Source organism: Abramis brama (assembly GCF_963993115.1).
Source record: "Abramis brama genome assembly, chromosome: 10".
NCBI classification, from domain to species: domain Eukaryota; kingdom Metazoa; phylum Chordata; class Actinopteri; order Cypriniformes; family Leuciscidae; genus Abramis; species Abramis brama.
In genome coordinates this window covers 14,466,341-14,484,611 of record NC_139972.1, presented here as the reverse complement: position 1 = coordinate 14,484,611, position 18,271 = coordinate 14,466,341, and the positions used below count along the sequence as shown (strand labels likewise).

Below are 18,271 nucleotides of genomic sequence, written 5' to 3'. Positions count from 1 at the left end.
TTGAAACTTATTTAGTAAATAGAATATAAAAGTTTTAAAGTAATTAAATATTTTATAATATAGTTTTGCTATAGGGTCTTGTTAACCAGATGAAGAAATTAGGTCTATATAAAACCTTGGATACAACATTTATAAAAAATTACAACACACACACACACACACACACACACACACACACACACACACTAGATAACTTGATTTTATTTTTGTTTGGATTGTTTGGTTGTTAATTGCTATAATTATGCTTTGTGTTCATAGCGTGAAATTAAGTCATCCTATGGGGAAACAAATCCCATTCCTTTGTCATGAAGCAAATCTTCAGCAATATAAAAGTGGGCTACCCATCTGGCATCTCTGATCATCTTTTAATTTCTCTTCCAACAGAGGCAGCTTGGTGAGTCAACAAGCGTGTGAAGTTTATTTTGTGAACAGAAGTCAGATCAGATGCAGATTATTCAATGAATTATCCAGTGAACATCACATTCGATTAGATTACATTGCATTTTGTTTAAAGTACAATTACCGTTTTATACCATTTTCCACATTCTAAACTAAACAAATGTTATTTTGCAAAATTCCTTTCAGCCTTTGTAACACCAGCAGTGGAAAGAAAACCCTTGAAAACATGCAGAATCTGACAGAACTCCCAGGCAACACAACATCCAGCAACAACCTTTCTGTCATTGTAAAGGTGTGTGTGGTGATCCCATTCTTCATTGCCTTCATGTTCTTCATCCTCCTGACGTTGTACACCTTTGCATCTCACAGGCAGTTCTTTGACAGCTCCCGTTATATCCTCTTCACCTACATGCTGATGAACGACACCCTGCAGCTGCTCTCCTCTGTATCCCTCTTCTTGTTAGTGATGGGCGCTGTGCAGTTTGCAGTCGTCTACTGTGCACCACTGCTGTTTGTGTCCACTGCTACCTTCCTAAACACCCCACTCATCCTTTCCACTATGTCACTGGAGCGCTACGTGGCCATTTTCTACCCGCTTCACCGTCCTGCCATCTGGAGACCGGAATGGATTTGGATCATCATTTTAAGTCTGTGGATCATCAGCTGCATTCTGCCCACTGTCGACTTTGTCTTGATGCGGCTCAAGACGGGTGTAGATGTCCAGTCGACCCCTGTCCTCTGCAAGAGCAATGTGCTCAATGCTTCTCCTATTCAAGCTCTATTCAAAGTGAGCCTCAATGGGATCTTCTTTGCAGTGGTAGCTGTGGTCATCCTCTTCACGTACATTCGGATCCTGCTGGAGACCCGTCAGATGCGGCAGGACCGAGTGTCAGTGAGGAAGGCTCTGCACACAGTGCTGCTTCATGGGTTCCAGCTTCTCCTCTGCATAATGGCTTTCTCACAACCTGTCGCAGAATTCTTACTTGTCCAGCGTGTAAACTTGTCTCAAGCAGACATGTCTTTTATCTACTATTTCTGCTTCATCCTGCTTCCTCGCTTTCTGAGCCCGCTCATTTACGGCCTTAGAGATGAGAGCCTCAGAAGCTATATGAAGAAAGCCATGCCTTGTTATGGTGCACGTGTTGACCCAAATAAAGAAGTTAAAATGGCTAAATGAGAGCGCAAGAACAATGTTGTTGTTTGTTATTGCTTTTGTAAGAGTGACAGATCGAGCATTTAAAATCAAAATACATTCTGTTGTATATTTGACACACACCATCAAAAACTAAAGTTTCATATTTATATCATTTGATGGATAAACATATTTTCCAAAAAATTAATCTGTCAAACCAATATTTAATAATTGTGTTCACTAACAGATGATTTTTAATGTATTTTTTTTTCTCCACAGAGAACAGAATAATTATATTAGGATCCTGAGGTCATAAGATTTCTCCCCTTTAACTTATGTACATTATTTTCTGTAAATGCAGGCTGATAATATTTGAATGTAAATATACTGAATTCTATGAAAATACATGATTTAGAATTACATTAATAATAATAATAATAATAACAATGGAACAAAAGTGTGGGCTCACAATTACACTAATGTTGTAATTACATTATGCTCACCAAGGCTGCATTTATTTGATCCAAAATATAGTAAAAAAAAACAGTAATATCGTGAAAAATTATTACTATTTAAAATAACCGTTTTCTATTTTAATATATTTTAAAATGTAATTAATTTGTGTGAATTTTTAGCAGCCATTACTCCATTCTTCAGGGTGACATGATCCTTCAGAAATCATTCTAATATGCTGATTTGGTGCTCAAGAAACATTTCTTATTATTTTCAATGTTGGAAACTGTTTTGCTGCAATACTATTTTTTATGGAAACAGTGATATTGTTTTTCCGGATGCTTTGATGAATATAAAATTTAAAAGAACAGCAATAGAAATCCTTTGTAACATTATAAAAATGTCTTTACTGTTTACTGTAATTTCTTTTTTTTTTAAAACACACTGACCCCAAACTTTTGAACGGTAGTGTATGTATATGATATACAAATATAAATGTGGAAAATGTGTTCAAAGTCTGGTGTGACCCTTATGTTTGGGCAATATTTTAGATCTTATTTTCTATGAAGATATGGAGGCTGTTTTAATCATATATACTTTATGAGTAAAACATAATTCTGACCATTTATGATGCTAACTGTTGTCTGCACTGCTAATCTATGTGTACGCATGCTATTTTTTTTTTTTTTAAGTAGTATAAAATATATTACAATACACACAACCATTAAATTGTCATACTAAATTGTTGTTGCATGACTAGTCTGTCTTTTTTTAAAGGAAATTTGAAATGGATAGCCTACTTTGCGTTTTGGGAATAATATACATTTGCTGTAAAAAACATATCATACAACGTCTTATATGTAAGATTAGAATTAGCACGTCCCATAGTGCATAGCAAATAGTTATGTTCATGCCAGGCTCTTCCTCATTCTACAGAATTACAGTCCCCAGAATTCCAATCACACACACCTGTCATATAACATTTTAAATCTTACTGTTCAAACTACAATCTGGCCTCTAGTTCATAAATGCCAGAGGAGAACTGGCCCCCGACTGAGCCTGGGTTCTCCCAAGGTTTTTTTTCTCCATTGGGTCACCTGATGGAGTTTTAGGACACCATTAGGTCACTTGATGGAGTTTTCGGTTCCTTGCCACTGTTGCCTTTGGCTTGCTCAGTTGGGGATATTTTGGGGATATTAATTTAGTTTTATCAATCAATAAATTTACACTAGAAACTACCTTGTTGTGTTATTTTGGTTTAATGCTGTGAAGCTGCTTTGATGCAATCTGTATTGTGAAAAGCGCTATATAAATACACTTGACTTGACTTGACTTGACCTGTCACTCATCACAGCTCATCAACAGCACTACTGTATATAGCACGCTCACACTCAGTTGGTGTTTGGCCTTGTCACTTATCTAAGGATTCCTTTCGTTATCTGGTCAGTTGAAGTTTTCCAAGTCATCGCCCTGTCAAGTCAGTTATATCCTTGTCTCGTCTGCTTCCCAGTTTGTTGTTGTCGTCTTCGTCCAACCTGCAAAAGATAAGACTGCATCACTATCCATTACATTATTCTGAAATCATCTGCCAAAGTCTCTATACTCACCTGCTATTGTGTCATTCCCACAATAAACTTACCAGTTGTTGATTTTACATCTGTCGTCATCATTGTGTCTGTGCCTTACAGTGACCATAGTATGCAAAACATTTTTGCAGTTTACATCCATGTATGCTTTTCAGCCCAAATATTGCCCATAACACCTTGCTTGTGATGGGTATCTTTTGACCTTAACATATATGAAAGGAGGATAAACCTGCCATAGCAGTTTTAAATAAAAGTTAAATGATAATGGTTTTATGAAAATAAATTAGGCTAGAATCTCATGCTTGCATGCAAATATGCAACAAGGGTGTATGATATTAAAGGAACACTCCGACTTTTTGGGACTTTAGCTTATTCACAGTATCCCCCAGAGTTAGATAGTCCATACATACCTTTTTCATTTCTGTGCGTTCTGTAAGTGTTATTTGACGCACCCACCGCTAGCCTAGCTTAGCACAAAGACTGGATGTAAATGGATAATGGTAGCATACTAATCCCAATAAGTGACAAAATAATGCAAACATTTTCCTATTTACATGTTGTGATCTGTATAGTCACAGCGTGTACAAATAACAAGGCTATATGAGACAGAGACCATTTTTAATCGTATAAATACTGGGAACTATATTCTCACTAGGCGTAGGAGCACAGCTAACGTTACTTGGGCGGAGTGGCTACTTGGGCGGAGTGATTAGCGCCGCACACGAGACGCCCTGTTGATGGTTCCGTAAACAAAACAAACGTGACTAACTAGCTAGACGTGACTCGTGATCATGGCTGATTTTGAGGAATTGTCAGAGGAATTTTACTGTGTATCAAACCAAGATCCAGAACCATATATTTTTGAGCCAGAATACACAGACGAGGAGTTACAAACTTTGGAAGCTGTAAGACAAGATGCCGAACAGATTGATGTCGAAGGGAGAATCAGAACGAACATGACCTAATGGTCAGCTGTCCACCAAGTAAGTGATTTTGTTATAATGATCATTCATAGTTCAATGAAATTGTAATATAGCCATTGCATATAGTGTGGTCATGACAACACAATAATAACAATAAAGGGGATACACGGAGCCCCTATTCACGTAATAGTGTCACTCACTACTAAGGTTACATTACATTAGCATGGCACTGTTACAGTATGGCTAATGTTAGTCATCTCAAAACATAACGGAACACTTACCGCAGCAACAGGTGATCCAATTTGTCCTGTCTTTATTATCGATGGGATGGCTGTATCCTTTAGCACGCGTTTCATGGTCCGTGTGGCAACTTGCATTTTTACAAAATAGTCGTCTATAGTAAAATGTTCAGAGCAAACGAAATACTTCGTGATGCTGTTTACAGGTGTGTTTAGTAGCCATCGATTCATCAGGTCAGCGTTTTTGGTTGGAATTCTATGAAACATCATAGTATTACCTGGTCTCCCCTGTTTATTGTCGCAGCTCTTTACAATACAGCAAACACCCATGATTGTAAACTATAAATTTACTATATAGTAATTGCTGACTATTACTCCAACTCTGAGCGAACTCTCTGCTCCTCACCACAGGGCGTCTCGTGTGCTGCGCTAATCACTCCGCCCAAGTAACGTTAGCTGTGCTCCTACGCCTAGTGAGAATATAGTTCCCAGTATAAATACGATTAAAAATGGTCTCTGTCTCATATAGCCTTGTTATTTGTACACGCTGTGACTATACAGATCACAACATGTAAATAGGAAAATGTTTGCATTATTTTGTCACTTATTGGGATTAGTATGCTACCATTATCCATTTACATCCAGTCTTTGTGCTAAGCTAGGCTAGCGGTGGGTGCGTCAAATAACACTTACAGAACGCACAGAAATGAAAAAGGTATGTATGGACTTATCTAACTCTGGGGGATACTGTGAATAAGCTAAAGTCCCAAAAAGTCGGAGTGTTCCTTTAAGAAACCCTTGCTACATTCTGATATGTATGTGCTATCACCATCAAAATATATACTTTTAGTGTGTAGTGTAAATATGCCAGCATGTACAGACTACTAAATTCATTTTATTAGTAGTTCTAGTATGCTGTATTTCATCTATGTTTTCTGTACTTTAGTGTCATTTTAATTTAAATACTTGTGTATGCTAAATTTAACATACGCTTTTAAAAAGCACAAAGCCTCAAATTATCTGTTGGGGAAAAAATAAACAAATAAAACAACATCCAAAAAGTCAGGGAGCCTTTATGGCAACTTTGGGAAATATTGTAATTACCAGCATGACTTTCTTGGGAAAAAGTACACAAGTAAATCAGACATAAACAAAATATATATAAATAAGTAAATAATAATGAAGAATTATGTAATTTATTAAAAATATTATGATATAATGGTGCAATGCAGAGAGTAAATGTTTATTGACCACACACAAAGCAGTAATAGTTTGTGCTTATTAGAAGTGTTGTGACAGTTAGATTATCTCCCTTGGGTCTAATTAGAGCGCATAGTCATGAAATAAACACGTGTTTTCCTCCTGCTTTGGGTTAATTAACAAAGGTAACAAGCAACGAGTAGTCTCATGTTACATCAGTCCTTAGAGGCAATTTCTGTACCAGATGCGCTTCCAAACAACAAAATTGCCTATGCTAAGCATAATTAACTACATAATATGTCAGGCCCCTCTATGATGACTTCATTAACTTTGATTGATCGTAGAGTTAATGTTAATTTCAACATTTAAAGATTACTAAAAATAAAAGTTGTATCTAAGATTATTTAATGGACCAGAGCTGACATTAACAGTTCAATTTTTATTAACTAACTACAACAAGGATTACAATAAATTTAACAAATGAATTGCTCATTGTTTGCTAATTTTAGTTAATGCATTAACTAACGTTAACTAATGGGAACTTATTGTAAAGTGTTACCACATATTTGCTGAGGTCAGGTTTTGGATCTGAGTGAGGCAATGTTTAACAAATTATAACTTTGTTCTTTTGTGTTTTGACAGCTGGACTAAAAAATACCTATCTGGGTGTTGTCAGTTTGAATTGCTGAGTCAAATCCGCACAGATTATAAAACATGGCATACATCTTTCATTTTAGAACATTCCTTGGACTTCATTGTATATTGATTTCTTATTCTCATTGTACAAAACTACTCATCAAATGACTCTAGCAAAGGCTTTTCAATGTCATGAGGCAGAGAAAAAAAATCATAGTGTGTACACTGTCTGCACTCTTACTTTTGAATATTGTATTATTTATGTTTTTTTAAAAAGGTTATTTTCACACCATATATATATATATATATATATATATATATATATATATATATATATATATATATATATATATATATATATATATATTAAATAGGCTGTTTCTGGTTCTAACCAATATTTGTTTGATTCTAATCTTTCTCAATGCAACAATGCCTATAGGAATATGTCTTATTGTGTCACATTTTGGAAGTACTGAGCTTTGCTACTCCGCTCACTCTCACGGCTATGAATCTAAAGCGTTATATGTAGCCATCTGTATGCCCCTACGACACTTTCAGATCTGTACTCTGCCCAAAACAATCCACAACATTCTCATCATCCATGTTCTCTGCTCTATAGAGCCCTCTATGATTCTACTTCATGTAGGAAACTCAGAAGCGAAGACCAGGAGACTTGGATGTGTCTTCAGCAGGATTTATTTTTTGAATCAGAGGGAAATAGAGATGAGAAAATTGACCCCCCCTAACTGTGAGGTCAAACTATAGATAATATCAACAAATGTTTTAAGGACCACCAGGTCACTAGCATTATAGACATGTAAACATTCACACACAGTTTGACTCTCAGTAGGAAGATCAAAGACTGACAAAAACCCCTCACTGGAAACTATATTGAATCTAATCAGTAAACGCATGTCATCATGTTCACATTGAATGCCCAATTTAATGTAGTTCACCTTAGTATTCATGTGATGTTATGCCAGACAAGCAGATTCTTACATTTGTAATCCCACAACATCTATATGAAAAAGGCACTATGCCAAATGGAAGAGCTTATTGTTCACACGTGGCAGGGTCAGCTGAGGTCAGTTTTTACACAGGTGTTCTTTATGATGATGTTTTGCACCATTTTGTTTTCTTATGTAGTGTATACTGCAGGGGTGCCCAATCCTGCTCCTGGCGATCGACTGTCCTGCACAGTTCATCTCCAACCCTAATCAAACACACCTGCCTTTAATTTTCAAGTGATCTTGACGTGCTCTGAAGACCTTAATTGGTTGCTTCAGGTGTGTTTGATTAGGGTTGGAGATGAACTGTGCAGGACAGTCGATCGCCAGGAGCAGGATTGGGCACCCCTGGTATACTGCAATGAGACCAGACAAGGAGTGAAAGGAGCATATAAAGGGTGTGTTGATGAGGGGGAGTGCAGGTGCAGCAATTTAGTACTCCGGTGATTGTGAACGAGTGGGCGGGTCCTGGTGATTGAGTGATGATTGGGGCTGTGACGGTGTGGCTAACTCTGTGGCAGTATCCCCTCCTCCATGGCCGGCTCCTGACGGCTGACGGACTCTGCGACGGGTTCGGTCTCGGGGGGCTGGACGGTCAGGGTGATCTTCGGGGAACTGGGTAAGTAGCAACGGCAACCACGGTGGTAGATGCATCGACTTCGACCACGAATGGGAGTTCTGGATTGGAGCACCAGGATTGGAGCGGTCGTGAAGGCATCCTTTAGGTGTTGGAAGGCTTCGGTGGCCAAGGGGTTCCAAGACAGAGACTTAGGCCGGTTCCTGAGGAGTGAGGTGAGAGGTGAGCTGAGGAGACTGCAATTCTGGATGAATCTGCGATAAAAGTTGGCGAAGCCTAGGATGCGTTGGGGTTCCTTGACGGTGACAGGTTGGGGCCAGTTGTGGATGGGGTCCACCTTCCTCTGGTCCATCTGGATACCTTGTTGGTTGATGATGTACCCGAGGAACTGGACAGATGGTGTGTGGAACTCACACTTCTCCAACTTGATGTTCTCTCAGCTTCTTGAGGACCTGCGTCACATGGTGGCGATGTTCGGCCAGGTTCCGGGAGTAGATCAGGATATCGTCAATGTAGACGATGACGAAGCGTTGGAGGTACTCCCGGAGCTTCATTGTAGCCGTGGAATATGGAGGGCGAGTTTACAGGCCATATAGCATTAGCTGGTACTCATAGTGGCCTGCTGGAGTGATGAATGCCATCTTCCATTCGTCACCCTTCGCGTATCCAAATGAGGTTATAGGCGCTCCGCAGGTCCAATTTGGAGAAGATGCGAGCCCCACGGAGCTGTTCCAATGCAACAGCGACCAGAGGAAGAGGATAACTGTACGAGGACACCAACGACTCCGGCACGGTCTCCGGCACGGACACCGCCATCTCCGGCAAGGACACTAACGTCTCCGGCACAGACACCAATGTCTCCGGCACGGACACCACCCACCGTCTCCGGCACGGACACCACCGTCTCCAGCAAGGACACCAACCTCTCCGGCACTGACACCGGCATGGACACCAGTGTCTCCGGAATGGACAGCACAGTCTCCGGAACAGACACCAAAGTCTCCGACACAGACACCACCGTCTCCAGAACGGACACCAACGACTCCGGCACGGACACCGCCATCTCTGGCACAGACACCACCGTCTCCGGCACGGACACCAAAGTATCCGGAATGGACGCCACCGTCTCTGGCAAGGACACCACCGTCTCCGGCACGGACACCAACGTCTCCGGAACAGACACCAACATCTCCGGCACGGACACCACCCACCGTCTCCGGCACGGACACCAACGTGTCCGGCACGGACACCAACGTGTCCGGAAAGGACACCACCGTCTCTGGCATGGACACCACCTCCTCCGGCACGGACACTGGCATGGACACCACCGTCTCCGGCACGGACACCAACGTCTCCGGAATGGACACCACCATCTCCGGAAAGGACACCACCGTCTCTGGCACATCTCCACCGTCTCCGGCACGGACACAAACGTCTCCGGCACGGACACCACCCACCGTCTCCAGCACGGACACCAACGTCTCTGGACCGGACACCACCATCTCCGGCAAGGACACCACCGTCTCCGTCTCCGGAAAGGAGACCACCGTCTCTGGCACGGACACCACCTCCTCCGGCACGGACAATGGCACGGACACCACCGTCTCCGGCACGGACACCAACGTCTCCGGAATGGACACCACCATCTCCGGCAAGGACACCACCGTCTCCGGCACGGACACCAACGTCTCTGGCACATCTCCACCGTCTCTGGCACATCTCCACCGTCTCCAGCACGGACACCACCGTCTCTGGCACGGACACCAACGTCTCTGGCACGGACACCAACGTCTCTGGCACATCTCCACCGTCTCCGGCACGGACATCACCATCTCTGGCACGGACACCAACGTCTCCGGCACGGACACCAACGTCTCCGGCACGGACACCAATGTCTCCGGCATGGACACCACCCACCGTCTCCAGCACGGACACCAACGTCTCTGGACCGGACACCACCATCTCTGGCAAGGACACCACCGTCTCTGGCACGGACACCAACGTCTCTGGCAAGTCTCCACCATCTCCGGCACGGACAAGTGCACGGACACCACAGTCTCTGGAACGGACACCACAGTCTCTGGAACGGACACCAAAGTTTCTGACACAGACACCACCATCTCCGGCACGGACACCAAAGTCTCCGGCATGGACACCAAAGTCTCCGGCACGGACACCACCGTCTCTGGAAAGGACACCACCGTCTCCAGCACGGCCACCATTGTCTCTGTTGTTGATATCAACAATTGAATTTGAATGCAAGCCTATGGTGACATTTCACTAGTGATATATATATATATATATATATATATATATATATATATATATATATATATATAAAATTAAAGGATCAAATGCAATTCATTGCCTGTATGCGGGCATGTACGTTTGTAGCATAAACAATAAAACTAGAACATCAAACTGGATTTATAACCTTTATTGCAAAGCTGAGTTACCACAGTCTGACAACTCATGTGCATTTATTTTCCATGTTAAACACAGGCCTAGTATTTAAATCACTGGACAGTCTCTCTCTTTTCTTACTAACAGATAGCACAGCTAATGGCACCATCTTGTGACTGAAAATGGATAGACATGTGACATTGTAATCAAATAGTTTAGTTAACTAGTGTAACCAGAAAAGTTAACACAGAATGCAGATTAATAACGATAGGCTATATAAATTAACACATCAAAACTCTTCTAACCAATAGATATTGGCAGGACACAAAGTATTGTTAATTAATGTTATATTAAATTGAATAGTCATCATTGTTAAAACAACAAATGACATTATTCAAACCACATTTCAAATTGAAGGTTGGTCATGTACCGGGTGGTTGTGGTGATCTGCAAAACAACAAGCTTTAAAACACTTTTTTTCTTACTGCTGAAATTAGATCTCTTCATGAAATCAGAAACAGAACTAACAATCATTAGCTTAGATTATTATAAACCAATCACCAGAACAAATCAGTGTAGAAGACTTGAGCGACATTGATTTTTACTGCATGCTTTGTTTAAGGTCGTCACCCAGATGCTTTGTCTCCATTTCTAAGCACTGCCCTCTAAATGTATATAAACTACAATGTACACTGCCTTAGTTAGACTTGATGACTGCAGCTACCGAAAGCCTGTGTTCTCAATAAAGAATCCTGCTGAAGATACAACCAAGTCTCCTGGTCTTCGCTTCTGAGTTTCCAACACAGTGATAGTGTTGGAAGACTATATCCGCCCTCGGGGTGAGGCTGTAATACTCTATTAATGATCCTGTGTCGGACCAGTGTATACCTGAGAAGGACGACGAGAGTGTATAGATGCTTAAGACCTGGTGCTCACGTGTGGATTGAGGTAGTGATAGCAGCTTCTTAATTTGAAGCAGAATCCATTAAAACAGAATGGATGTTTTAGCAGGTCCCCAAAAGAGAGTATACGGCTGGTACTTGTCTCTTATGGCACCAAACACAAAGGGACCGAAGTTTGCATAGCTTGATCCATCAAGACTCTATTGCAATTCACAGGTAAACAATCCCTCCTGTTGCATGCTAAACTTATAGTGTACAATATACTTTATTGAATAACCTAGCTTTGAAACTTTGTATCTTGAAGTCTGGAAGGTAAAGTAAGAATTGCTAGAATGTGATTGACAACCATGAGCTTTATTGTTTAAAATCTCTGATCTCTGTTTTCTGTTACTCCTGGCTGATCCAGGCACTGTCAGATTGTGTAAAAGATCTTCTAAAACCATTCAAGAATGAGACCATTGACCTGGTGGCTGGAATAGATGCCAGGGGCTTCATCCTCGGTATAAAACTTTCACATTTTAAAGCTGGTGTAGGGTAAGACAGTGAACTCGAGAGATGATTTTTTAGCTCAGTTCACATGTTCCAGGAAAAGTAAATATAACTCCTGGGGAAATAGACTAAATATAGAGTGGGATATACTCCACGGCCTGACTTAATGAAATGTATATACTAGCTAACTGTAATATCTAATCACTAGTTTGAGATAAATGAATAACTGAAAAACAATTTACTTTTATTTTTTACTTTCTCCTCCAATTTCAGGGTCAGGTGTGGCCATGACTTTAGGAAAAGGATTTTTGGCCATTCGAAAAGCAGGACACTTGTGTGTTGAAACTCACACTCAGGACTACTCTGGACGAGAGAAATGCATGGAAGTGCGTGTTGATGTGTTAAAGCCAGGTACTGATGTACATAAACTCGTATATGTCACTATAATGCCACTCTTAAAAATAAAGATTCCAAAAGGTTGTTTTTGCAGCAATGCCAAGGAAGAACCATTTTAAGTTCCTCAAAGAACCGTGAACAGTTCTTAAAAGAGCCATTTTCTTAGTTTGAAGAACATTTGAATAATCTAAAGAACCTTTTTCCACTATAAATGTTCTTCATAGAAACATCAATGCCAATAAAGACCTTTACTTTCAAGACTGGTTGATAATGGAAACAGAAAAATCAAATTAGTTATCTTTTTAAATATAATGTTTGCAGTGTTTTATAAATTATTGATCAGCTTTGCTGTCCTATTTTACTATATAATTCCATTGTACTACATAATGACTGCAGAAATGAAGCTCTACCATAAGTTTTGCCGGGAAGACTCAATTGTTACGTCACTTATTACCTTCTCATCTATCCAATCATATTCCTATTCTTATGGTATAAAAGATTGGTACTTACACACGTCTGAGTTTGCAGATGCTGACGCTTCAATTCACCTCCATCCACCCCACCACCACCAAGATGGGTCTTTCCCTCCATCCTCCCCAACACCACCAGGATGGTCTCTTCCCTCCATCCACCCCACCACCACCAGGATGGTCCCTTCCTATACCTCGCAGGGGGTTGGCTGCGCCCCTGCCTTCGTCTTCAGGCAGGATATGCAGATCCGGACCCTAGGATTGCAAGCTACGGACGGGGCCTACGCCAAAGAACTTGATTACTTGTTGGGCTGTTAATAAATGTTAATTGTTACAGTATTTATTCTCCCGAGTCTTTCTGGTAGAACTGTGTGTTCAACCATTTTTTCCATCAGTGACATCTAGTTCTATAACAGCAAAATGGGAAATTCTGAGATGTGTTATGATATAATTCAGGTCTACGGGTTCTTATAGTAAACCAGTGGATTGAGACTGGAGGAACTATGAAAGCAGCTTGAACTTTCAACTGGCAGCTGGTTTGTTTGTTGTCGGATTCTGTTCCCCCCATGTTTCTTAGCAGTGAGGTCAAATATTCATCAAACTGTTGTTGAATATTTGTTCCTGAAAGCCAATTGGAAAGTGCACCGACATTTAGCACTTTTGGGCTTTGGACGACCCGAGTTCAAGTCTCGACTCGTGGATTTTTTCTTGATCCCATACTGTCCTATCATAATAAAAGCCAAAAACTCCCAAAAATTATTCTTTAAACTGATGGCAGTTAAGCTCCATCCACACAAAAAATTTAATCAGCCTTTTTTTAAGCCACTACATCAACACCTCTCATAATGGGAGTGGGGGAATGGATTCCGACAGCTGGTTTGTTTGCCGTCGGATTCAGTTCCCCCCATGATTCTTAGCAGTGAGGTTCAAATATTCATCAAACAGGTGTTAACAAGTTGTCCCCTGATAGCAGAGTGGTCTGTGCACTGACATTTAGCACTTTTGGGCTTTGGACGACCCAAGTTCAAGTCCTGACTCGTGGATTTTTCTTGATCCCATACTGTCCTATCATAATAAAAGGCAAAAAATAAAACAAATAATTCTTTAAACTGATGGCAGTTAAGCTCCAGCCATACAAAAAATGTAATCAGCCTTTTTTTAAGCCACTATATCAACACCTCTCATAATGGGAGTGGAGGAACGGATTCCGACAGCTGGTTTGTTTGCCGTCGGATTCTGTTCCCCCCATTTTTCTTAGCAGTGAGGTTCAAATATTCATCAAACTGCTGTTGATTAGTTGTTCCAGATAGCCAAGTGGTCTGTGCCCTGACATTTAGCACTTTTGGGCTTTGGCCGACCCAAGTTCAAGTCCCGATTCGTGGATTTTTCTTGATCCCATACTGTCCTATCATAATAAAAGGCAAAAAAAAAACCCAAATTATTCTTTATACAGAACTGGGCCCTCATTAAATTATTGAATTAAAAAAAAAGAAAAGAAAAAAAAAACGCCTATTTGTGGAAAAAATATGTAATATTTGAGTTACATAAAAGCTTTTTATTTGTTTTCTTCCTAATTGTCCTTGAAATAGTGGCCAAGAACCCCCCCCCACCCCCAACACAAAAATTGTTTGGCCACTGATCAAAACTGAATTGACACTATAGTAAAAGGTCGGAAGACCGCAGTTTCACGTGGAGCATTTGGAGATTTTTTCTCCTGAATTACCACGTGACTTGTGCTAAAAAACAACAACGTTGCCTTATTTTCTCTTAAAAGCGTTCCGCCCATTCAGCTGACATAAACCACAATTTCAGTAAACGAAAAAACCTATCCAGTGATGAAATGTTTTCTGTGTTGACACAAATCTTGTGCGATGTCCTAAACTGGCGAGATAATCACACAATGCGTGCTGTAGGCCACAAGTCCACTAATGACACGTCCGATACGCATAATACGAGTGATTCCTTTGAACCATTCACTTTAATGAAGGGTTAAAACAACTGATCTGTCCAACACTGAATTGGTGTATTAAAAAAAAAAATTACAATAATTTTCCATTTATTAAACTCTAGTTAACTACATTAGTTAACATACGGTACTATTAATAAAGTGCACTTCACCGGCATTGTTAATATCAATTTTAATATTCAGGCTACTAATAGCCTACATTATTGAAATCAAAAGTTGCATTTGTTAACATAGTTAATGCAGAGGAGAGGAAGAGCAAGGGAAAAGGAAAGATCTGGGCGCGGGGGGGCCCATCTAAGATTATCTCGTCCCAGGCCCAGGCAACACTGTCAGCTGGCCTGCATAGGGGGAACAGAATCCGACGGCAAATAGTTCAGCTGTCGAAATCCGTTCCCCCACCCCAATGATGAGAGATGTTGATGTATGTTTCTCACACAATGAGGTTCTAATATTTATTACATTGCAGTAAGTTACCAAACCCAATAGCCTAGTGGTCAGTACACTCTGCACTCAAATTCATCGTATTTCAGCTAATTACGACATGAGTTCAAGTCCTGGTTTGTCAAACTTTCTTGATACTATACTGTCCTATCATAATAAAAGGCAAAAAATATATATTCTTTAAACTGATGCAAGTTTAGCTCCATCCACACACAAAAATAAAATCAGCATTTTTTAAGCCATTACATCAACACCTCTCATAATGGGAGTGGGGGAACGGACTCCGAAAGCTGTTTTTTTGCCGTCGGATTCTGTTCCACCCATATTTCTGACACACTGAGGTTCTAATATTTATCAGATTGATGCTGTTTAAGCTCCATCCACACACAGAATAGTATAAGCACATTTTAAGCCGATACATCAACATCTTTCATCATTGGGGTGGGGGAACGGATTTCGACAGCTGAACTATTTGCCGTCAGATTCTGTTCCCCCTATGTTTCTCACAAAATGAGGTTCTAATATTTATCACATTGCAGCTAATTACCAAACCCAATAGCCTAGTGGTCAGTACACTCTGTACTCCAAATCATTGTATTTCAGCTTATTGCGACACGAGTTCAAGTCTCGGTTCGTCAAACTTTCTTAATACTATACTGTCCTATCATAATAAAAGGCAAAAAAATATATTCTTTAAACTGATGCAAGTTAAGCTCCATCCACACACAAAAATAAAATCAGCATTTTTTAAGCCATTACATCAACACCTCTCATTATGGGAGTGGGGGAACGGACTCCGACAGCTGTTTTTTTGCCGTCGGATTCTGTTCCCCCCATATTTCTGACACACTGAGGTTCTAATATTTATCAAATTTATGCTGTTTAAGCTCCATCCACACACAGAATAGATAAGGCACATTTTAAGCCGATACATCAACATTTCTCATCATTGGGGTGGGGGAACGGATTTCGACAGCTGAACTATTTGCCGTCGGATTCTGTTCCCCCTATGTTTCTTACACAATGAGGTTCTGATATTTATCACATTGCAACTAATTACCAAACCCAATAGCCTAGTGGTCAGTACACTCTGCACTCCAATTCATTGTATTTCAGCTAATTACTACCCGAGTTCAAGTCCTGGTTAGTCAAACTTTCTTGATACTATACTGTCCTATCATAATAAAAGGCAAAAAAATATATTCTTTAAACTGATGCAAGTTAAACTCCATCCACACACAAAAATAAAATCAGCATTTTTAAGCCATTACATCAATACCTCTCATTATGGGAGTGGGGGAACGGACTCCGACAGCTGTTTTTTTGCCGTCGGATTCTGTTCCCCCCATATTTCTGACACACTGAGGTTCTAATATTTATCAAATTGATGCTGTTTAAGCTCCATCCACACACAGAATAGAATAAGCACATTTTAAGCCGATACATCAACATCTCTCATCATTGGGGTGGGGGAAAGAATTTCGACAGCTGAACTATTTGCCGTCGGATTCTGTTCCCCCTATGTTTCTTACACAATGAGGTTCTGATATTTATCACATTGCAGCTAATTACCAAGCCCAATAGCCTAGTGGTCAGTACACTCTGCACTGTAATTCTTTGAATTTCAGCTTATTGCGACCTGAACTCAAGTCCCGGTTCGTCAAACTTTCTTGATACTATACTGTCCTATCATAATAAAAGGAGTAGTGTCTGGACCAATCAGACACACACAAATTATTCATTTATTTATATCAAGCCAGCCTTCAGCTGATAACGCTAATGTGAATGAGACATCCCTTATGAAAAACAACTATAGGAATACTATAATATTTTGGGATACTATAGTATAGAGGTATTACAGAACATCACAGAAGTATTATACACTACTATAGAAATCTTATAGGATTACTATTGTTTTAGAGAAAGGACCACAGGTGCTTAGGAGGCTATAGTTCTCACCCTGGAGCGTCGGTCAGAACGCATGACAGGAGGCAGAAATCAGTTTAAACTTTTTACTGAATTATCTTCGGCAGCACAGACATACATTAGACACTGATTACAGATGCAGACTTGAATGAAGTAGTCGCCTCTCAGTTTAGATTAACAGGAATGGTATGTTTACATCAGGTATTCGAGGGTATGAATGCAGTGTAGTGTATGTAGTGTAGCTGAAAATAAACAAAACAATAATAAATGTAACATTGTATAAAGTAGCATTATAGATGAAGTCTATCCATCAGCTTAGCATTATATCTAACACAATACACCAATTTAAACATGTGAATTATAACATGTGAGTCACCATTCCTTAACATATTGCTACAGGACAAATAATGTAAAAGTAATGTAAACAATAATGATATATCTGTTTGTATAATACAAGCATAAAACTGAAATCAGTTACAAATAACATGCATATATAATCAATCTTAAACAAGTAAAGAATAAATGAAACTCACTTTTCTCGCAAGGACGTACACATTTATTATTGTTCAACACTAACACCGCACCGTGACTTCTATAACAGTCTTCCTGAGGAGAGTGCGCAGCTGTTATTCTTCACGCGCATTTCACGTGCGTGATCACTTCCCGCGCATCCACTAATAGCATAGTTGGCGCCTTTGCGCTACCTTTGTAACAACTATAGTTCTTTTTCGTAAGGGATGTAGACAAATCTGGCCCACTGCCTAATACGAGTTTAACACCCACTACTATATCACACAGGGATCTACTCAAACAGTAATCTAAAAAAAAAAGAAAGCTCAAAAGCCATTTTGTCCTCCTTTCCGGTTCTGTGTGTTTATTAAGGATTTCAATTAGCGCCAAGGCAATGTTTTCCCCATAGACTGTAAAAAATAGGTTTTCCCCCACGGGCTAAATTCACATCACGTGACGGGGCGTTTCCGGGGGCGTCCCCAGACCAACCGTCTGTATGTATACAGTTACTGTATCATGGTACAGTTCAGCCTATTATTGATTTGTATTTCCACTTTGGTTCATTTTAATGGGGTTGCTTGCAAGTAGCAGCAGCACGAATTACGTGACCAGCAAC

General features: G+C 40.3%; 1 protein-coding gene and 1 pseudogene across 2 annotated transcripts; both read left to right on the top strand.

Moving 5' to 3' along the window:
• Nucleotides 1-585: 585 nt before the first annotated feature.
• or95a1 (odorant receptor, family 95, subfamily A, member 1) lies at nt 586-1,652 on the top strand. The gene is made up of 2 exons (XM_084127490.1): nt 586-691; nt 769-1,652. Exon 2 carries the CDS (start codon nt 809-811, stop codon nt 1,574-1,576), a length of 768 nt encoding a protein of 255 aa, XP_083983616.1. The 5' UTR covers nt 586-691; nt 769-808; the 3' UTR covers nt 1,577-1,652.
• An 8,878-nt stretch (nt 1,653-10,530) lies between these two features.
• LOC311091640 lies at nt 10,531-13,151 on the top strand (annotated as a pseudogene). The gene is made up of 4 exons (XR_014609630.1): nt 10,531-11,673; nt 11,864-11,957; nt 12,220-12,357; nt 12,871-13,151. The product of XR_014609630.1 is annotated as an uncharacterized misc_RNA (transcript).
• Nucleotides 13,152-18,271: the final 5,120 nt, after the last annotated feature.